Source organism: Hemitrygon akajei, chromosome 11 (assembly GCF_048418815.1).
Source record: "Hemitrygon akajei chromosome 11, sHemAka1.3, whole genome shotgun sequence".
In the NCBI taxonomy this organism is placed as follows: Eukaryota; Metazoa; Chordata; class Chondrichthyes; order Myliobatiformes; family Dasyatidae; genus Hemitrygon; species Hemitrygon akajei.
Genome location: NC_133134.1, coordinates 168,471,996 through 168,494,709, shown reverse-complemented (window position 1 = coordinate 168,494,709; position 22,714 = coordinate 168,471,996). Strand labels below are relative to the sequence as shown.

Genomic DNA, 22,714 nt, shown 5'->3' with positions numbered 1-22,714 from the left:
GTGTCCATTTTGAAATGGGATGGCAGAGGGGAAGAAGCTGTTCCTGAATCGCTGAGTGTGTGTCTTCAGGCTTCTGTACCTCCTACCTGATGGTAACAGTGAGAAAAGATTCTGGAGGTCCTTAATAATGGACGCTGCCTTTCTGAGACACTGCTCCTTGAAGATCTCCTGGGTACTTTGTAGGCTAGTGCCCAAGATGGAGCCGACTAAATTTACAGCCCTCTGCAGCTTCTTTCAGTCCTGTGCAGTAGCCCCTCCATACCAGACAGTGATGTAGCCTGTCAGAATGCTCTCCACGGTACATCTATAGAAGTTTTTGAGTGTATTTGTTGACATACCAAATCTCTTCAAACTCCTAATAAAGTATAGCCGCTGTTTTGCTTCTTTATAACTGCATTGATATGTTGGGACCAGGTTAGATCTTCAGAGATCTTGACACCCAGGAACTTGAAACTGCTCAGTCTCTCCACTTCTGATCCCTCTATGAGGATTGGTATGTGTTCCTTCGTCTTACCCTTCCTGAAGTCCACAATCAGCTCTTTTGTCTTACTGACATTGAGTGCCAGGTTGTTGCTGCGGCACCATTCTACTAATTGGCATATCTCACTCCTGTATGCCCTATCGTTTCCATCTAAGATTCTACCAACAATGGTTGCATTGTCAGCAAATTTCTAGATGGTATTTGAGCTATGCCTAGCCACACAGTCATGTATATACAGAGAGTAGAGCAGTGGGCTAAGCACACACCCCTGAGGTGCACCAGTGTTGATCGTCAGCGAGGAGGAGATGTTATCACCAAACTACACAGACTGTGGTCTTCCTGTTAGGAAGTTGAGGATCCAATTGTAGAGGGAGGTACAGAGGCCCAGGTTCTGTAAGTTCTCAATCATGATTGTGGGAATATATAGTATTAAATGCTGAGCTTTAGTCAATGAACAGCATCCTGATATAGGTGTTCGCACTCCTGCATGCACACATGTATCCATTCACATTCACAGTGAACTCTTGGTCGGAACATTCATATTCAAAGCATCTTCCTGGGATCTTTAACATGCAACACAAGAGAGCAGATGGAATATGTTCCAAGTAATAACGGTGCAGGAGATCGAAGTTACGTTAAAAGATAACTATTAGCTTTATTTATCAGATGTACATCAAAACATTGAAACCTACAGTGAAATGTATCGCTTGCATTAACAACCAAAGCAACCTAAAGATGTGCCGGCAGAGGCCCACAAGGGGCACCAACATAGCATGCCCACAACTCACTGACCCTAATCCGTGCATTTTTGGACAGTGAGGAAACCCGCACAGTCACAGGGAGAACATACAAACTCCTTACAGACAGTAGCGTGAATTGAACCCTGATCTTACAGCTGGCACTGTATAGCAAAACGCTAAGCACCGTGCTACCATGCCACTCCAAACCTGTTGGAAAATAGTGCCTGTTGTTAATTGTATTCATCATGGACAGCCTATTTTTTAATTAAAAAGTTTCTCTTTCCTCAAAGCAAACTGTTAACAGTAACAGTTCAACCGCAAATTCTGCTCAAAATACATCGAGTTAATTTACATTTTGAACAATGACTACAGACCAACTGCACTTATCAGAACCAGGTTTATTATCACTGATAGGCCATGAAATTAGTTGTTTTGCAGTAGCAGTTCAGTGCAGTACATTAAAAAGCTAAATTACAATAAGAAATATATATAAGTAAATTAAGTGAAATAAATCATACAAAAAGGGAGCACAGTAGTGAGGGAGTGTTTATGGGTTGATTCGTTCCTGGTTGAGGAAACAAGGCAGAATACCAATTAGTGATACGACTGGGTAACTCTGGGTCATCGTCATGGCTATCCCTCGAGATCAATGATGGTCTTCATTCCGTTGATCTACTTATGGGCTCTCAAGTGGCTTATGAGTCGAATCTTAGCTTTGAAAGTTCTTCTGCATTCAGCACAGGTAGTTCCAGATGGCAGATCGGGCTTTGGTTGTTGCTGCCTCTCTTCCCATTTTCTTCTCTTTTCTTCTAATTATGCACATCTGTTGGCTTCCTTCTCAGAAGATGGTTTGCCAGAGTTTCCTGTCCTTGGCACTGGTTTCCCAATTGTTGATGTCGATGTTACATTTCTTCATGTTGGCTTTTAAGACGTCTTTGAATTTCTTCTGTTGTCCGCCTTTACGTTTGCCTTCTTTAAGCTGGGAGTAGAAGATTTGTTTCGGCAGACGTTCATCTTTCAATCGAGCAACATGACCGCTCCATCTTAGTTGGTTCCTGATGACGTAGGCTTCAATGCTTGTTGTTTCTGCTTCATTTAGCACGCTGACTTTGGTTCTTCTATCTTCCCAGCTGATATTTCGAAGGCAGCGTTGATGGAACTTTTCAAGTGCCTTCAGATGTCGTCGGTATGTTGTCCAGGTTTCTGATGCATACAGGAGTGTTGGGATCACCACTGCTTTGTACACTAACATTTTGGTGTCTGTTCAGATGTCACGATCATGAAAGACTCTTGTTCGGAGATGTCCAAAAGCTGTTCCAGTGCATTTAAGACGATGTTGGATCTCATCATTAAGGTTGACATTGGAGGAGAGGTGACTTCCAAGATACGGAAAGTGGTCCACGTTTTCCAGGGTTGTTTCGCCAAGTTGAATTGATGGTTCTATCCGATTTGTCTCAGTTGGTGACGGTTGGCAGATGATCTGAGTCTTCTTGGAATTGATGGTAAGTCCGAGTTTCGTGTATGCACGGTTGAAGGCAGTCAGAATCTGTTGTAGGTGGTTTTCTGAAAGAGCTGCAACACTGTTGTCACCTGCGTATTGGAACTCGATGAGGGAACTCATGGATGTCTCGTTTTTGGACTTGAGACGGGCAAGATTGAAAAGTCTGCCATCTGTTCTGTAGACAATTTCAATTCCTTGGGGTAGGTCGTCCTTGATGATGTGGATGATTGTGCAATGAAGATGGTGAACAAAGTTGGGGCAATCCCGCATCCCTGTTTTACTCCTGATCTAATTTGAAAAGGCTCACAGTTACTGTTGCTGACCATGACTGTGGCAAGCATGCCATCGTGGAGGAGCCTCAGGATTTGAATGTACTTTTCAGGGCATCCATAGGTGGATAGGGCATCCCATAGGAGATTCCTTGATACCGAGTCAAAGGCTTTGGTGAGGTCAATGAACGCTGTGTACTAAGGTTGAAGTTGTTCACAACATTTTTCTTGTAGTCGCATTCTGAAGATCAAGTCAATTGCTCCACGTGATGGTCTAAAACCGGCTTGTGTCTCCGGAAGGATCTTCTTGGTTAAAGGCTTGAGCCGGTTGTTCATGATGCGGGTGAGGATCTTTCCTGCTGTTGCTAACAGGGAAATTCCATGATAGTTTCCGCATTCGGATCGGTCACTTTTCCTTTTGTAGATACTAACGATTGCTGAGTTTCTAAAGTCTGCTGGTGCATCTTCATTTATCCAGATCTTGATGAGAAGTTGATGCAGTTGGTAATGAAGCGGGTTACCTCCAATTTTATAGACCTCGGCTGGTATTCCATCGAGTCCAGCGGACTTGTTGTTTTTCAAGGTTTTGATGGCTTCCTTGACTTCAAGTGTTGGCATTTTGCTTAGGGAGTCGTTAACAGGCTGTTTTAGAATGTTGTTAATCACATTCCTGTCAAATGAGATGGTTTGATTTAGAAGATCTTCAAAGTGCTTCCTCCATCTAGAATTGATGTCCGCATTGCTCTTCAGGATGGTTGAACCATCTTTGCTTTTGAGAGGGGCTTGACCGTGAGTGGATGGGCCAAAAATAGCTTTAGTTGTGTTGAAAAAGCCTCAAGAATCATTGGCATCTGCTAGTTGTTGGATTTCCTGAGCTTTCTTCCTCCACCATTGGTTTTTCAGGTTTCGGGTGCTCCTCTGGACTGTAGCCTTGCATTCCTGATAGTGTTTCCTTTTGGTAGCTGATTGTTGGTCATTTTGTAAGGTGATGAAAGCTTTTCTCTCTTCGTCGATGAGTTGTTGGAGTAGTTTGTTGTTATCATCGAACCAATCCTGATGTTTTTTCGTCTTGAACCCAATTTGCAGGAGGTGATGATAGCATTCTTCCATTGATTCCAGTGTTCTTCTACAGATGGTGGGATTTGTTGAGGCAGTTGTTCTTGAAGATTTTGTTGGAACTTCTGTACATGGTTGATGTCTTGAAGGATGTCGACATTGAATTTCTGAATAGTGTTCTGATTTTGATGTTCCCTTTTGGGCCGAATCTTCATTGTCATGGTGGACGAGATGAATCAATGGTCTGTCCAGCACCCATCGGCACCAGTAACAGCTCTGGTTATCAGTACATCTTTTTGGTCCCAAGATTGTAAGATGACGTAGTCGATGAGGTGCCAGTGTTCGGAGTGTGGGTGCTGCCAGGAGACTTTCTGCCTGTTTTTCTGGCGAAGTAGGGTGTTTGTAATCACCAGGTTGTGTTCAGCACATTTGGTGAGGAGGAGTGTTCCATTGGCGTCAACCTTGCCAACTCCTTCCTTGTTTATTATTCCAGTCCAGAGCCTGTGATCTCTCCCGGTTCCGGCATTGACATCTCCCAAGAGAATGATCTTGTCGTTGTTGGGAACGGAGGAAAGGATGTTGTCAAGTTGGGCGTAGAAGTCCATCTTTACTTCATCTTCAGTGTCCAGAGTTGGAGCATCGGCGCTGATGACTCTGGGTGGGGACGGCTTTGAAACAGAACAGGCTTTCAGGATCAGTTTCTGCCAGTGGTATCTAATTGCAAATGACTCCAGAAACTAAAAAGTTTTATTCTTGTGGAGAATTCCGTGTAAAGGGTGAGCAGTTTCAAGTTCCTGTGTGCGAACATCTCTGAAGATCTACCCTGGGCCCAACATTTTGATGCCACCACGAGAAAGGCACAACGGCGGCTATATTTCATTAGGAGTTTGAGGAGAGTTGACACGTCACCAAAGACGTTCATGAATTTCTACAGATACATGTGGGCAGCTTTCTAACTGGTTGCATCACCGTCTGGTAAGGAGTGGTCACCACACAGGATCAGAATAAACACTGCAGAAAGTTGTAAACTCAGTCAGCTCCATCATGGGCACTGGCCTCCCCAGCATCCTTGGAGACATCTTCAAAAGGTGATGCCTCAAAAGGGTGGCATCCATCATTAAGGACCCCCACCACCAGGACGTGCCCTCTTCTCATTGCTACCATCAAGGAGGAGGTACAGCAGCCCGACGATACGCACTCAATGTTTTAGGAACAGCTTCTTTCCCTCTAGCTTCAGATTTCTGAATGGACAATGACCTCATGAACACTTCCTCATTAACTTTTGCTCTCTTTTGCACTACTTATTTAATTTTACATATATTTCTTATTATAATTTATAGTACATTTCATGTCTTACATCGTACTGCTGCTGCAGAACATCAAATTTCACAACATATGTCAGTGATAATAATTCTGATTCTATGGAGAACGAACACAGTTGCACAGCTGGACCTGTTTCACTGTTCGATCTTCTACGTAAGCATAAACGTTAAAGAGCATGATCTGTTATTTCCAACGTAACTAATAGTTATCTCTTTTGTTTTTACCAGGGCGAACCTGGCCCACCAGGGTTACCAGGTCCACCGGTAAGTCAATGACATTACCTGAAACAAATTGGAGAGTTCCCGGTGAAGGTTCACAGAATGATGTCTACTATTTTGATTCTCTTCCAGGGTGCCCAAGGTGAACCTGGAGACCCAGGATCTCCTGGAATCCCCGGTCTGGCAGGACTTCCAGGAATAGACGTGAGTACTGTTTGCGGCTCCTGCCCTTCCCCTAAAGCCCAATGCTGTCCGAGAGGAGCAGAGAACCAGACAATGTCCAATGTTCACGCCATACTGATATCCGGAGGCGTGTTGCCGCCAGAGGAGTAGGTGTGAAATGTGAGCAGAAGGGAGGCAGAGCTGCACAGCAAGACCCCACAAACAGCAACAGCATTAGTGGTCAGGTTCTTTTCTTTGGGTCAACAATCTGCAGGAGGAATTCACTGGGTCTAGCAACATCTGTAAGGGTGGGTGGAAGCAACTGTTGCATTTCGGGTCAAAATCCTGCATCAAGACTTGTAGTTCGACTTGCTGAGTTCCTGTAGCAGATGGTTTAGATTGGTATGTTCATCAGCAAGATGAATTGGCTGAAAGGCCTGCTTCCAATCCATCCGTCCCTCTGTCCGTCCCTCTGTCAGTCCACCCGTCCCTCTGTCCATCCATACCTCTGTCCATCCATCCCTCTTTCCATCTCTCTGTCCATCCATCCCTCTGTCCATCTCTCTGTCCATCCGTCCCTCTTTCCATACATCTGTCCATCTGTCCCTCTGTCCATCTCTCTGTCCCTCTGTCCATCTCTCTGTCCATCCATCCCTCTGTCCATCCATCCCTCTTTCCATCTCTCTGTCCATCCATCCCTCTGTCCATCTCTCTGTCCATCCATCCCTCTGTCCATCCGTCCCTCTTTCCATACATCTGTCCATCTGTCCCTCTGTCCATCTCTCTGTCCCTCTGTCCATCTCTCTGTCCATCCATCCCTCTGTCCATCCGTCCCTCTTTCCATACATCTGTCCATCTCTCTGTCCCTCTGTCCATCTCTCTGTCCATCCATCCCTCTGTCCATCCATCCCTCTGTCCATCCATCCCTCTTTCCATACCTCTGTCCATCTCTCTGTCCCTCTGTCCATCCCTCTGTCCATCTCTCTGACAATCCATCCCTCTGTCCATCCTTCTGTCCATCCGCCTGTCCCTCTATCCATCCCTCTGTCCATCCATCCCTCTTTCCGTCCCTCTGTCTGTCCTTCTGTCCATCCATCCCTCTGTCCGTCTGTCCCTTTGTTCAACTGTCCATCTATCTGTCCCTCTATCCCTCTGTCCATCCATCAGTCCCTCTATCCCTCTGTCCATCTACCCGTCCCTCTATCCCTCTGATCATCCATCTGTCCCTCTGTCCATCCCTCTATCCGTCCGTCCCTCTATCCATCCATCCCTCTAATTGTCTCTCTCTATCCGTCCATCTGTCAAGCATACATCCATCTATCCACTGATCCCTCTGTCCATCCCTTCATCACTCTATCTGTCTGTCCCTGTATCTGCCCATCCCTCTATTTGTCCATTCCTTCATCCATCCATCCAACAATCCCATTGTCCATCCCTATGTTTATCCGTCATCCCTTTATCTGTCCATCCATCCATCTGTCTGTATAAACAGCCATCCCCCTGTCCAGTCCCGCTGACTGTCAGCTCTTCTCCGTAGATGCTGCCTGGTCTGCTGGTCTCCTCCAGTATTTTGTGTGCGTTTTCTGGAAATCTGAAATAAATTCTCCAGGAGTTAATGGCATTGGGAATCAAATGATTGAATCAGTGATTTGGAAATGAGGGATTACTGGAAACAGGAAGGACCTCCACACTGGCTTCTGTCATAAAGTTGAAAATAATTGCTGGAAATAACTTCATTAGGAGTGTGCTGGAAAAGGGCTGCCACCTTTCAGGTCACTGGATTTGAGAACATAATTAGGACTTCAGTCCCTGCTGGCTTTCGGAGTGTTGTTCAGTGACTGTGAGTTATTTAATGACCAACATACCCCACTGTGACAGCCATTAACTGAATGAGTGCAGACGTTTCCACCCCACTCTGGTGGGACCACTGGTGTCACGCATCACAGGCAGGGAGAGTGAGAGAGAGCTGTCAGCTGGAAATTTTGGACTGTAGGTAGTACTGGGGACCACGTAAGAAAATGAAAGCTGAAGATAAAAAAGAGAAAAGATGAGCTTTATTTGTCACATACATCGAAGCATTAAGAGGGATATTAAACCATGAGGACACAGTTAGTGGGAGTGCACTAAAATGTTTTTCTTTCCCCCAGTGTTGGAGAATCAAGAACTAGAGGGTATAGGTTTTAGAAAAGAGGGAAAATTTAACTGGAACTTGAGGGCAACTATAATTTTTATCCAGAGGGTGATCTGCTGTGTAAAGATAAAGAATAGCTTTATTTGTGATATGTGCATCGAAACATTGAAACAAGCAGAGAAATTCATCATTTGTGTCATCGTCCACTACAGTCAGGGGATGCCTGTACGTGTCACCAGACTTCCAACACCAATGTAGCATTCCCACAACTCACTAACCCGAACCTGTACGTCTTTGGAAAGTGAGAGGAAACTGGAGAGCCCGGAGGAATCCCAAACAGTCATGGGGAGAACGTACTAATTCCTCACAGACAGAGTTGGGAATTGAATCTCCATCACTGGTGCTGTAAACCACTATGCTACCTTGCCACCCTCTGATACCAGATACCAGAATAAAACCATAAGGCATAGGAGAAGAATTAGGCCATTCTGCCTATTGCCACAATATGTCTACGGCAAACATGATTTCACTGGCTTTCCACATGGCCTTGGATCACCTGGACACTACAAGTACCTGTGCCAGGATGCTGTGTATTAACTACAGCTCAGTGTTTAACACCATCAATCCTACAGTTCTGATCGAAAGCCTCCAGCACCTGGGCCCCTCCAATTCCCTCTGCAATTGGCTCCTCAAGTTCCTAACTGGAAGACCACAATCTGTGCGGATTGGAAATAACATCTCCACCTCACTGACAATCAGCTCTGGTGCACCTCAGGAATGTGTGCTTAACCCAATGCTGTACTCTCTCTATACCCACGACTGTGTGGCTAGGCATAGCTCAAATACCATCTATAAATTTTCTGATGATACAACCATTGTTGGTAGAATCTCAGATGGTGATGAAAGGGTGTACAGGAGCAAGATATACCAGCTAGATGAGTGGTGTCACAGCAGCAACTGTGCACACAACATCAGTAAGATCAAAGAGCTGATTGTGGACTTCAGAAAGGGGTAAGACTTGGGTGTACACACCAGACTTTAGAGGGATCAGAAGTAAAGAGAGTGAACAATTTCAAGTTCCAGAATGTCAATATCTCTGAGGATCTAACCTGGACTCAACATATCGATGCAGCTACAAAGAAGGCAAGACAGCGGCAATATTTCATTAGGTGTCTGAGAAGATTTGTTTTGGCACCTAAACCACTCGAACTTCTACAGATGTGCCATGGAAAGTATCCGGACAGGCTGCATCACAGGGCTGAAGTAAGCTGCAAAGTTAGCCAGCTCCGTTACGGGCACTAGCCTCCATAGTATCCAGCACATCTTCAAGGAGTGGTGTTTCTGAAAGGTGGTGTCCACCATTAAGGACCCCCATCACTGAGGACATGCCCTCTTCTCATTGCTACCATCAAGGAGGTACAGAAGCCTGAAGGTACACACTCAATGTTTCAGGAACAGTTTCTTTCCCTCTGCCATCCAATTTTTGAATGGCCACTGAACCCATGAACACAACCCTTTTTTTGCACTATTATTTAACTATACACACACACACACACACACACACACTCACACACACACTCTCACACACACACACACACACACTCTCACACACACTCTCACACACACACACACACACACACACTCACACACTCTCACACACACACACACACACTCACACTCTCACACACACACACACACACACACACTCACACTCTCACACACACACACACTCACACACTCTCACACACACACACACACACACACACTCTCACACACACACACACATACACACACATACACACACACAGACACACACACACACACACTCTCAAACCTGATTTATTTTCCCTCTCACCCCCATCTCCTGCCTTTTCAATAGACAATAGACAATAGGTGCAGAAGTAGACCATTCGGCCCTTCAAGCCTGCACCACCATTCTGAGATCATGGCTGATCATCTGCTATCAATACTCGGTTCCTGCCTTGTCCCCATATCCCTTGATTCCCCTATCCATAAGATACCTATCTAGCTCCTTCTTGAAAGCATCCAGAGAATTGGCCTCCACTGCCTTCCGAGGCAGTGCATTCCAGACCCCCACAACTCTCTGGGAGAAGAAGTTTTTCCTTAACTCTGTCCTAAATGACCTACCCCTTATTCTCAAACCATGCCCTCTGGTACTGGACTCTCCCAGCATCTGGAACATATTTCCTGCCTCTATCTTGTCCAATCCCTTAATAATCTTATATGTTGTAATCAGATCCCCTCTCAATCTCCTTAATTCCAGCGTGTACAAGCCCAGTCTCTCTAACCTCTCTGCATAAGACAGTCCGGACATCCCAGGAATTAACCTTGTGTATCTACGCTGCACTTCCTCTACAGCCAGGATGTCCTTCCTTAACCCTAGACACCAAAACTGTACACAATATTCTAGGTGCGGTCTCACCAGGGCCCTGTACAAATGCAAAAGGATTTCCTTGCTCTTGTACTCAATTTCCTTTGTAATAAAGGCCAACATTCCATTAGCCTTCTTCACTGCCTGCTGCACTTGCTCATTCACCTTCAGTGACTGATGAACAAGGATTCCTAGATCTCTTTGTATTACTCCCTTACCTAACTCTGCACCATTCAGATAATAATCTGCTTTCCCCATAACCCTTTGTCACCCTGACTAATCAAGAATCTTATCAGCTTCTTCTTTAAATACACCCAATAACCTAGCCTCCACAGGCATCCGTGGCAATAAATTCCACAGACTCGCCACCCACTAGCTGAAGAAATTTCTCCTCCTATCTTTTTTAAAGGTATGTCCTTCTAAAGGTGTCCCTTGGCCCTAGACTCTCCCACTATAGGAAACATCCTCCCCACATTCACTCTATCTGTGTCCTCTGCTCCTAGACTCCCCCACTATAGGAAACATCCTCACCACATTCGCTCTATCTGTGTCCTCTGCTCCTAGACTCCCCCACTATAGGAAACATCCTCTCTATCTAGGTCTTTCAATGTTTGATAGGTTTCATTGAGATACCCCCCCCCCACCCCATTCTCCTAACCTGCAGAGTTGGAATGAATGGATGGTCCCACAGTTGGAATGAATCCAAAAGAACAGACTGCACTTTGCATCTTGCTATGCATGAGCTTGGAACGTCCCAGGGTGCCTCTCAGCCAATGAAGCAGGTAGTTGCCACATAGCAAGGAGAAGTAAGGTCAGGGCCTGATAATTTGAAGTTGGCCTGCTCCCGATTACTCCCTCCTGCCCTCCCATTCTTTGCATAATAGCAGAGACTTGCCCTCCGTAACTAGATATGGTACAGAGAGTGCCCCTCAGAATCAGAATCAGGTTTAATATCATCGGCATATTGTACGTCATGAAATTTGTTAGCTTTGCGTCAGCAGTACAATGCAACACTGTGACAGAGCAGGTCTGCTCCCCCCACCCCCACCCCAGTAGCCCCATGATTTTCATTATCCCTCTCTGGCAGCGCTGACGTTACGTTTTTTGGGTGTACGTGCTGAGTGAGGGCTCAGTGGAAGGGTTGCAGGCTCAGTTACCATCTGGTAATGGTGAGCATTTTGGTCCTTCGTGGTGAGGATCCAGGTCAAGGCACACCTGTCCATTGGATGCCTCTGGAGTAGGGATGGGTGTTGTCTTGGCCCAAGGAAAGTGGTAACAAGAGGGCTGTCTTATACCTGAGCAGGAACCTGCTACTCCAGGTATCCCACCGTTGAGAAGGAGGCTCTGGCTATCAAGTGAGCTCCAGACAGTCCATGATATTACCGCCTTGGCTGGGAGTTCATTTTAGAGACAGACCTCCTCCTGGAGGGTCGCAATGAGAAGAGGGCATGTCCTGGGTAATGATGGACACTGCCTTTCTGAGGCACTGCTTCTTGAAGATGTCCTAGGGTTACTACAGAGGCTAGTGCTCATGATGGAGCTGACTAAATTTACAACTCTCTGCTGTTTATTTCAATCCTGTGCAGTAGCCTTTCCCCACCCTATACCAGAAGGTGATGCAGCCAGTTAGAATGCTCTCCATTGTATATCTGTAGGAATTTGCGAGAGTATTTGGTGACATGCCAAATCTCCTCAAACTCCTAGTGAAATATAGCCGCTGTCGTGCCTTCTTTGTAGCTGCATCGATATGTTGGGTCCAGTTTAGATCCTCAGATATAGACACCTGGGAGCTTGAAATTTCTCACTCTCTCCACCTCTGATCCCTCTGAGGACTGGTGTGTGTTCCTTTGTCTTATCATTCAACCCATGGTTTGTGCTAGACACCACGAGCCATCTGTGTCCCGCATCCAGTTCCCTGAGGAGGCCACTGTTTGGCTCTGCCCTGATCTGCACTGTCCAATTTGACAACATCAAGAATTGAGGCAATTTGACTCGTTTTAACCATACCAGCGCTCTATCAGAGCAACTCATTTTCTTTTACCCTTCATCTATACTTGGCAGGATACTTGGGAGTGTGGAGGAGCAGAGGGATCTGGGGGTACTTGTCCACAGATCCCTGAAAGTTGCCTCACAGGTAGATAGGGTAGTTAAGAAAGTTTATGGAGTGTTAGCTTTCATAAGTCGAGGGATAGAGTTTAAGAGGCGCGGGGTAATGATGCAGCTCTATAAAACTCTAGTTAGGCCACACTTGGAGTACTGTGTCCAGTTCTGGTCGCCTCACTATAGGAAGGATGTGGAAGCATTGGAAAGGGTACAGAGGAGATTTACCAGGATGCTGCCTGGTTTAGAGAGTATGCATTATGATCAGAGATTAAGGGAGCTAGGGCTTTACTCTCTGGAGAGAAGGAGGATGAGAGGAGACATGATAGAGGTATACAAGATATTAAGAGGAATAGACAGAGTGGACAGCCAACGCACCACTGCTCAATATGAGAGGACATGGCTTTAAGGTAAGGGGTGGAAAGTTCAAGGGGGATATTAGAGGAAGGTTTTTTACTCAGAGAGTGGTTGGTGTGTGGAATACACTGCCTGAGTCAGTGGTGGAGGCAGATACACTAGTGAAATTTAAGAGACTACTAGACAGGTATATGGAGGAATTTAAGGTTGGGGGTTATATGGGAGGCAGGTTTAAGGGTCAGCACAACATTGTGGGCTGAAGGGCCTGTACTGTGCTGTATTGTTCTATGTTCTATAGCTTTGCAAACTCTCCACATGTGCCTGTCCAATTTCCAGGAAGATGTATAATGCCCTCAGGATGGTTATAAAATGATAGGGCGCACAGATAAGGTGAATGCATGCTGTGGGCACGGGGTTAAGCTGAGCCCAGCTGATGATGTTTGCTCTCTTCACAGGGGCTACCCGGACCCGATGGTCCTCCTGGTGCCGATGGGTTCCGGGGTGAGAGGGTAAGTCTGATTCTACAGCACCAGGGTGTCATAAACCCCTAGGGTAGGACTTGGGGAATTCTGAGGTTTAAAGAGATTAGGTTAGCTTTAAATGTCACAAATACCTCGAAGCATTGAGTGAAAAGTGATGATTTGTCAACGATATACACAGCCTGAGAATGTGGTGGAGGCAGCCAGCAAGTTTCACCATGTTTCCGGGAACGACACAGCATGCCCACAACCTATTAACCCTAAACCGTATGTCTTTGGACTGTGGGAGGAAACCGGAGCACCCGGAGGAAACCCACGTGGTCATGGAGAGAACGCACGAACTCCTTACAGGCAGTGGCGGGAATTGAACCCAGGTCACTGGCGCTGTAAAGTGTTACAGTAACCACTCCAGTGTTATTATACTTGCGTCTCTCCCCCCCACCCCCCAATCAGGTAACGCGCCTGAACGTGAACATGATAGGGCATGGTTGCTTGAGGTTGGAGGGTTGTCAGCGAGGTGTGTGGTCACTCTTTCTACAGAACGTCCAGACCACCACTGGCCGTTACTCGCGGTGTGGAGGTGGGCAGTGGGTTTAAATGTCGCATTTACAACAGGATTCTGAATCAGGATTTTCCATAAGACTGATTAGGCCATTCAGTCCATCTGGTCTGTTCTATCATGGATCATGGTTGATTTATTATCCCTCTTTCTTCATTATATCCTAACAGGGAGACCCAGGACCTCCTGGACCACCTGGCTTGGACCTAGTGGATGTGAGTAAACTGCCTGAGCAACTGTAAGGGGGGCTCTTCACCGTTTAATCTGAGGGTCCACGCCAGTCCTGCTGTCAGCGTTCCTCCACACTACATGATCCAAACGTTTCTCTGAGTCAAATCAATAAGCATGTTGCTCAGTGACACAATAAATCCCTCGTTGTCATTAAATGAAGCACCCTGGCCTTTTAACAACAGAAAAGGTGAACGTGTTCGTTGCTATCAATCAGAAGACAGATGTCACACAGTGTGACCCTCTCTCAGTACCAGCCCTCCCATAATGACACTCTCCCTCCGTACAACCCTCTCGATGTGACCCTCCCCTAATGCAGCCCCTCACCGCCCCTCCTGTGGTGCAGGACTCCCTCTTCACCCCTCCCCCCCAGCAAAGATCTCCCTCACTGCCCCTCCCATTGTGCAGTCTGCACTGTGGAGGGGAGGGTCTGTCACATTTGGTTCAGGAGACAGTGGAGTGGGCGATGACCTCGCATATTCCTGAGGTGAGGTGAATGTTCTGCCTACGGTGGGGGAGCAGCCTCAGTCTGCAGCGTCAGCACAGCACACTGTCCTGAGGTCAGAGTCTTCAACAGTCCAGACGCCCAGTGAGAATTAACCGTTCAGCCCAACCCAGAACGTTAACACTGGCCTCCCCTCCCCATCACTCCAGCACATCCTCAGATAGTCTGCCCCATCACAATCATCCACCCCAGGGCAGCTCACACACTTGAGTCTAATGGAGACAGCGATTTATTTTCTGCAATGGTTGTGGGCCCAAATCCTCGCCATTTTGTCAGATTTGGACCAGGCACATGGTAGTTCAGCATGAGCTGGTTGGGCCAAAGGGCCTGACTCTGTGACTCTAATGAGAAACCCAGGGACAGTGTGAAGAAGTTTGTGTAGAAATGGCTGGAAGACAGTTGCAAAGGATTCGGTGTTATTCCGAAGCCGGGTTTATTTATTGTAATGAAGCTCATGCTGGTGCTTTTCCTTTCCAGCCAGAGGAACCCGGAGAGGTTGGACCCCCGGTAAGTCTGTGCTCAACCGGACGTGCGTCTCAGTGTCAGGATGCAACTGGGGAAATGTTGCAATGTTCACTTTGACCTCATGGCCCTCTAGTGCCAGGCTGTCTGTCTGTCTGTCTCACTCTCTCTCTCTCTCTCTCTCTCTCACTCTCTCTCTCTCTCTCTCTCTCTCTCTCTCTCTCGCTCTCAATCTCTCACACTCTCTCTCACTCTCTCTCTCTCGCTCTCTCTCTCGCTCTCTCTCACACACACACTCTCTCTCACACACTCTCACACTCACACTCTCTCTCATACTCACACACTCTCTTTCTCACTCACACTCAGACACTCTTTCACTCACACTCTCACTCTCTCTCTCACACACTCTCACACTCCCTCTCTTGTTCTCACACACACACACACACACACACACACTCTCTCACACACACACTCTCTGTCACACTCACATACTCTCTTTCACACACACTCACTCACACTCACACACTCACTCTCTCTCTTTCTCACTCACACTCTCTCTCTCTCACACACACATTCTCACTTTCTTTTTCTCTCTGTCTCTCTCTCACTCTCTCTCCTCTCAGTATTGAAGTACTGAGCACATGTTTAAGAACACATTATCAGTGTTTTTACATCTACTCAGTTATATTTAATTTTTAATCAATCACAAAGTTTTAACTTGGGTGGAACCTGTGGATTTTTATCCAGGGCAGAATGCTGTCTAAAAGACAATTTTGTAGTGTCACAAAAGACGAGAGTGATTACAAGATTGATCAGCTCTGCAGGTATTTAACACAGCCTGCCTCAAAATGTGAATAGATTTGATCTTGAAATCTCAGGTCACGGAAGGACAGTTATCAAAGTAACTTGGATGGAAAGTTGTTGAAAGAAATATTAAACTATTTGTGATTTTAGAAAACAGAACAGAAAATAAATACCAGTAGAACCTTTGACCTGAACTTATCAACGGGGACCAAAATAATTCTTATTTGGGGGAGAGATCTAGTCCGACCAAGTCAGATATCTACTTCATCAGATATTGTTGCAGCAGGGGAATAGAAGTGAATAGATTCCCTAAAGGTTAACTTGCAGGTTGAGTCGGTGGTGAGGAAGGCAAATGCAATGTTAGCATTCATTTTGACAAGACTAGAATACAAAAGCAAGGATGTGATGCTGAGGCTTTATAAGCCCTTGGTCAGACCACACTTAGAGCACTGTGTGCAGATTTGGGCCCCTTATCTAAGAGAAGATGTGCTGGCATTAGAGAAGGTCCAGAGGAGGGTCACAAAAATGATTCCAGAAATGAAGGGGTTAATGTATGAGGAGTGTTCGAAGGCTCTGCACCTGTACTCACTGGAATTTAGAAGAATGAGGTGGGATCTCAATGAAACCTATCAACTACTGAAAGGCCTAGATGAGTGGATGTGGAGAGGAAGTTTCCAAGTGTGGGCGAGTCCAGGACCAGAGGCCACAGCCTCAGACTGAGGGGCGTTCGTTTGGAACAGAGATGAGTAGGAATTTCTTTAGCCAGAGAATGGTGAGTCTGTGGAATTCATTGACACAGATGGGTGTGGAGGCCAAATCATTGGATATATTTAAAGCAGAGGTTGATAGGTTCTTGATTAGTCAGAGTGTCGAGGAGTACGGGGAGAAGGCAGGAGAATGGGGTTGAGAGGGATAATAAGTCAGCCATGATGGAGTGGTGGAACAGGCTTGATGGGCTGAATGGCCTAATTCTGCTCTTATGAATGGATCTGGGATACTCTGTGAAACAGTAGTCCTCATGTCCTGGCATTGTGTTTGAAAATGTTTTATCATTTGAATACGGAAATGCTGGAGTTATTGTATTAAATCTCTCTAGGGACCTCAAGGTGATACTGGACTGGAAGGTCCCCAGGGTCCAAGTGGTCCCAGGGTAAGTGAACGATATCGTACATCATGTTGTGACTGCACCAAGTGCTTCCGGCATTTACTCACCTTTCAGGATCTGGGCGTTGCCAGCATTTAACCCTAGTCTATCTTAATCACAAGGCAATTTACAATGACCAATTAACATACTAACCAGTATGTCTTTGGAGGGAAGTGGAGCATGCGGAGAAAACGCAATCGTCACGGTAAGAATGCTTGAGCTTTCTTACTGAGGACACTGGAACTGAACTCCAAGCTCCAATACACCAATCTGTATAAGTGTCGCGCTAATTTCTACGCTGCCCTAAGTTTGTACTGTCAGGCCTACACAGGCAGGCTCCTCATAATCTCATCCCAGCTGACAGGAATCACCTGCCACTTGCTTCCAGCTCATCACCTGCAGCCTATTTAAACCCAGCTCCCATCCACAGTCCCTTGTTCACCCATCGAACCAGGCAGCCTCAACAAGTTGCTCTTAGCCTTCAGTTACCTGGTCGTGTTAGGTATTTGTTCTCTCTTGTTTCGTGGCTTGTTATTTTGCAGTTTATAATTAAAGTTATCACTCAGTGCTAAATTGCCTCCGCTGCTGTGTGTTAGGGCCAAGCCTCCCCTATGTTTCCTGACATGTACCTGTCCTTTCCAGCACCACTTTACCCATCCCTGACTGCTCCTACAAAGGTTGGAGGGGGTGGGTGAGCTGCCTAATTCCCTACATTCCTTCTGCGGAATTTGCCCCCATCATACTGCTGGGGTGGGAGTGCTGTGCTCCAGTTTCCAGCAAGGCCTGTAGCTGTGATCATGTGTCTCAGAGACGGGGCTATCCCAATTGAGATGAAGCTCCTTCCCCTACAATGCCCAGAACTGCAGCAAGAGTGGACCCTCGCTAGGCCATAACTTAGTAACACCCAATGAGCACCACTGGGTTTGGGCACGGGGCACTCTGCTTGGTTCTTTGTCCCTGTCCCCAATGGGGGAGAGGTTGGCTGTGCAGAGGGCTAGTCAGAGAGGGCACAGGTTGGTGTGAGATGACCCTGGCCATCCCCAGTGCAACACACCCGCTCAAATGCGATGTCAGCCTGCCAGTCATTAACACTCTCTGTGTCCACTCAGGGTCAAGATGGTCTAACCGGGCTTCCTGGACCTCCCGGACCTCCTGGTCCTCCGGTAGGTGTGACTCTCCTTCAGCATGGAAACATTTGAGTTGATGAGGAGGGTGGAGAATGCCATCGAGGTGTAAGGTTTCAGCAGCCGCTCATGTCTACCTTCCACGTTGAACTTAGCAAGCACCCCGTGACAGTGATTACCAGACAGAATTGGGCACAGAACCGTGGGAGGGGGCAGGTGATGGGGTGCTCAGACGCAGAGTGAGGCTTCAAAGGAGGAAAGGGTGACAGATGGGAGAAGAGAGGGGAAGGAGGGGAGTGGGGAGAGGGAGGAGAGTGAGTGTGTGTGAAAGGAGGGAGAGCAAGGAGAGAAAAAAGTGTGAAAGGAGAGAGAGAGAGGGAGAAGAGAGAAATGGAGATGTTTAGGACTCCAGAAGTGAAGGATGCTGCAGCTGAAGGTTTGGCCTGGTGGTGAAGGTTCTGGGCTGGATTAGTTGGGAGGTCTGCAGGAGGTCAGAACGGGAGGAGAATGGTGGTCTCGGAGGGTTGTTTGGAGGTTATAGGGGTGTTGGGGGGAGGTGGAACAGGGGCTTCACTTTAATGGGGCCGCTGGTGGACAGCATTTAGTTGGAGACAGGCAGCTGGAGTTGGAGTGTGTGAGGAAGCATTTGGCAGAATGTGGTAAGAAAGGGCATCAAGAGAAAACACAGCAGTTGTCGAGAGAGCTCCATCGTCCCAACCTCAGGAATCCATCAGAGCAGTCTCTTCAACAGTTGAGTGTGGTAGAACAGAGAGCTCCAGGAATACAGATCAATTATTCCTTGAAAGTGGCATCGCAGGTAGATAGGGGCACAAAGAGAGTTTCTGGCACATTGGCCTTCATAAATCAATGTAATGAGTACAGGAAATGGGAAAAGGTCGAATAGGTTCGGAGTTTTTCTCTGGAGTGTAGGAGAACGAGGAGAGAATTGACAGAGGTGTACAAAATAATGAGGGGTGTGGATAGGGTAAATGCAAGCAGGATTTGTCCACGGAGGTTGGGTGAATCTAGAACTAGAAGTCATAGTGAAAGGTGAAGTATTTAAGGGGAGCCTGCAGGGGAACTTCTTCACTCAGGGGTGCTGTGAGTGTGGAACTAGTTGCCAGTGCAGCTCATGGATATGGATTTGATTGCAATATTTAAGAGAAATTTGGATAGGTACATGGATGGAGGGCTATGGTCCCGGAACAGGTCGATGGGACGAGGCAGAATAAAGTTTGACATGGACTAGGTGGAGTGGAGTGAAGGGCTTGTTCCTGTCCTGTATCTTCTGTAACCTTCCTGTCATCACAAGGTCAGAAGTGAGAACCTTCACAGTTGGGGGTCACAGTGAATGGCCACTGTCTTTTCCCCAGGGTAGGGAAGTCTAAATCTAGGGGGCACAGGTTTAAGGTGAAAGGGGAAAGTTTTAACACATAACTTTTCCATGCAGAGATTGGTGGGTGTATGGAACGAGCTGCCAGAGGAAGTGGTTGATGCAGGGACACTAACAGCATTTAAAGACATCTGGAGAGTTTTGTAAATTGATTTATTATTGTCAAGTATACTAAAGAAAACACTGTCCATACAAACCATCTCTACATGTCATCCATGCATATAATTTCATTAGGTCAGAACATCGAGCTCCAGAACTGGAAACAAAGTGTGATAGTTATGGAGAAACAGCTGTGCAGGGAGACAGTAGGTACGAGGTCACAACGAGGAAGAAATGTGAGGTCAAAACGTTCAGAGTCTGATAACAGTGGGATAGAAACTGTCCTGGAGCCAGGTGGTACGAGCTTCAGGCTTTTGTGTCTTCTGTCTGAATGAGCAGGGGAGAAGGGAGAACGTCCAAGGTGCGAGAGGTCTTTTTCAGCACATCTCACTGCCAGAATAATCAGAGTCCATGGAAGGGAGGCTGGTTGCCATAACGTCCTCAGGCAGAATAAAATGCAGGATAGAAGCTGTAATGAAACTACGGAACAGTCGCTTTGTATAATAAGATTTGTGGATGGAGAAGGTTTAGAGAAGTGGTTACCAACCTGGGGTCCACAGATCCTTTGCTTAATGGTATTGGTCACGGCATAAGAAGATTGGGAGCCCCTGGTTTAGAGGGATGTGCGCTAAACAAGGGCGTGGAACTAACTCAGCGGGCACTTGGTCAGTAGGAATGAGATGGGCTGGAGCCTGCTCCTGCATGGTGTAAACACTTTGGGCTGAATGGGGGAGGCCAGTCAGGAGCCAGCAGCAGCTGGGATGAGGGTGAATGGGAATGCACCCCGTGAGGTCGTGGCCCTATCCGACGTTGGCTGCGGATGCCTGGTGTCAAGATTCGAACCCAGAGTTCGAGCCTCAGCTGTGTTGCACACAAAGTCAATTTATTTATCAAAGTACCTGTACCTTACCATCTATAACCCAGAGCTTCATTGTCACAGGAGAATAAAGAAATACAATAGAATCTCCCAAAACACATTAGACTGACAAACAACCAAAGTGTAAAAGAAGAGACAATAGGTACATCCAACCCCTAATAATAAATAAATAAACAAATAAATAAATGTTACAGAGGACATGAGTTGTAGAGTCCTTGTAAGTGAGTCTGTAGGTTGTGGAATCAGTTCAGAGTTGAGGTGAGTGAAGTTATCCACACTGGTTTAGGAGCCTGATGGTTGTAGGGTAATAACTTATCCTGAACCTGGCAGTGTGGGACCTGAGGCTTCTGTACCTCCTGCCTGATGGTGGTAGCAAGAAGAGACCATGACCTGGGTCGTGGGGGTCCTTGATGATGGATGCTGCTTTCTTGAGGCAGTACTTCATGTAATAGTGTTTGCTGGTGGGGAGGGCCTTACCTGTGATGGACTTGGCTGTGTTCTTCTCTTCTGGGAGGGATGAGGAATAGTTGGGAAGTCAATCTTTTGTAATTCAGCCAGAATTTGTCTGCTAACCTCTCAATGTTTACCTCCTAGGGTGAACCTGGACTTTACACAGGAGAAGGAATTGAAGACTTTTCTGTGAGTTTTCCCGTCCGTTCATTGGCTGTGTATGTGCTCACGTAAACACCTTCCGTAGCTACGTGAACGTAGCTGAGCTGAGAACCTGAGGCCAAGGACTGGAGGACTGCAGGCAGCCTGTCCTGGTGTTGGAGGCCTGTGTGTGTGTGTGAGAGAGAGAAAGGGGCTTGTTCCACTGTTGTTGTTCTTTGTGGAACATGCCATGTTGACTACACCTGTGGGCTGTCCCCAGCACATCCTTGGGTTGCGAGATTAAAAGGAGGTTGACTTGACTTGTTACATTTCTATCAGAAAATACAGTGAAAAGCGTGACTTGCGTTGGGGATGTGCTGGGGCAGCCCACAAGTGTCACCACACTTCCAGCACCAACATATCATGCCCACAACTTACTAACCTTTACTCATACGTCTACAGAATGTGGAGGGATCCAGAGAGCCCAGAGGAAGCCCATGTTGTCACAGCGAGAACATATGAATTCCTTACAGAGAGTGATGGAATGGAATCTATGTCACAGTAGTTCCACCTACCCACATCTCTTTGTGCAAAAGATCTACCTCCGATATCTCCCGCCACCATACTTTCCTCCAATCACTTTAAAATTATGCCTCATCATATTAGCCATTTCCACCCTGGGGAAAGTCTCCGGCTGTCCCCTCAATCTCTGCCTCTTATCATCTTGTACACACCATCAAGTCACCTCTCATCTTCCTTTGCTTCAAAGAGAAAAGCCCAAGTTCGCTCAATGTTTCCTAATAAGCCAATCTCTCCAGTCCACTCAGTATCCTGGTAAATCTCCTCTGCATCTTCTCTAAAGCTTCCATATCCTTCCTATAATGAGGTGACAAGAACTGAGCACAATATTCCAAGTGTGGTCTAACCAGAGTTTTATAGAACTGCAACATTACCTTTTGGCTCTTGAACTCAATCCCCAGACCAATGTACCACATGCCTTCCAAACCACCCCATCAGCTTTGTGTGGCAACTTTGAGGGATCTATACACATGAACCTCAAGATCTTTCTGTTCCTCTACACTGCCTAAAGTCATGACATTAACCTTGTTCCCCAATCAACATGGGTTTTTGGGATGTGTAAGGAAACCAGAGTAGCTAGGGTGATGTCAATTGACAGCTTATGTTGGTAACTAATGATTGCAGTGGATATTGATTGACAATAATTGTTGATCACTGTTATTGATTGACAATGGAGTGGATGTTACATTGGGCAACTGGCATTGATGGATTTCTGATATTGATTGACAACAGATACTAATAGATAATATTGATTGATGATATTGATTAACTGTTACTTGAGATCAGTAAATATTTGATGGGAACTGGTAGTGGATTTCCAAAAATGATTGAATAGCTCTCAGTGAGTGACTGTGATCAGTACTGAAGCTTTCTGATACATTCCCTCTACCCACCTCTCCACAGTGCCCAGCAGTGTGCCCACCTGGCCCGGCTGGTCTTCCTGGGATGCCCGGATTCAAGGTGAGGGATTACTCTCGATGTATTGGACTTCACCTGTTACCTCTCTTCCCCTGGAGCTAAATGCCACCTGAACAAGGTGATGGTGACTGGCTGGTTGCTGAGAGATGAATGTACGACATTACTGAAGAAGCTCGAGGGACCTGTTTGTCAAAGTCAAGTTTGCCATATGTGCTGAAGTAC

At 46.5% G+C, this 22,714-nt stretch overlaps 1 protein-coding gene across 1 annotated transcript in view; it reads left to right on the top strand.

The window, feature by feature from the left end:
- The window catches only part of col9a3 (collagen, type IX, alpha 3), a 232,919-nt gene that overhangs the window by 112,557 nt on the left and 97,648 nt on the right, over window positions 1–22,714 (top strand). The window contains exons 4-12 of the mRNA XM_073062368.1: window positions 5,598–5,633; window positions 5,721–5,792; window positions 13,186–13,239; window positions 13,939–13,983; window positions 14,979–15,008; window positions 16,864–16,917; window positions 18,021–18,074; window positions 20,999–21,043; window positions 22,478–22,534. Coding sequence (XP_072918469.1) covers window positions 5,598–5,633; window positions 5,721–5,792; window positions 13,186–13,239; window positions 13,939–13,983; window positions 14,979–15,008; window positions 16,864–16,917; window positions 18,021–18,074; window positions 20,999–21,043; window positions 22,478–22,534 — 447 coding nt within the window. The remainder of the gene's footprint in view (window positions 1–5,597; window positions 5,634–5,720; window positions 5,793–13,185; window positions 13,240–13,938; window positions 13,984–14,978; window positions 15,009–16,863; window positions 16,918–18,020; window positions 18,075–20,998; window positions 21,044–22,477; window positions 22,535–22,714) is intronic.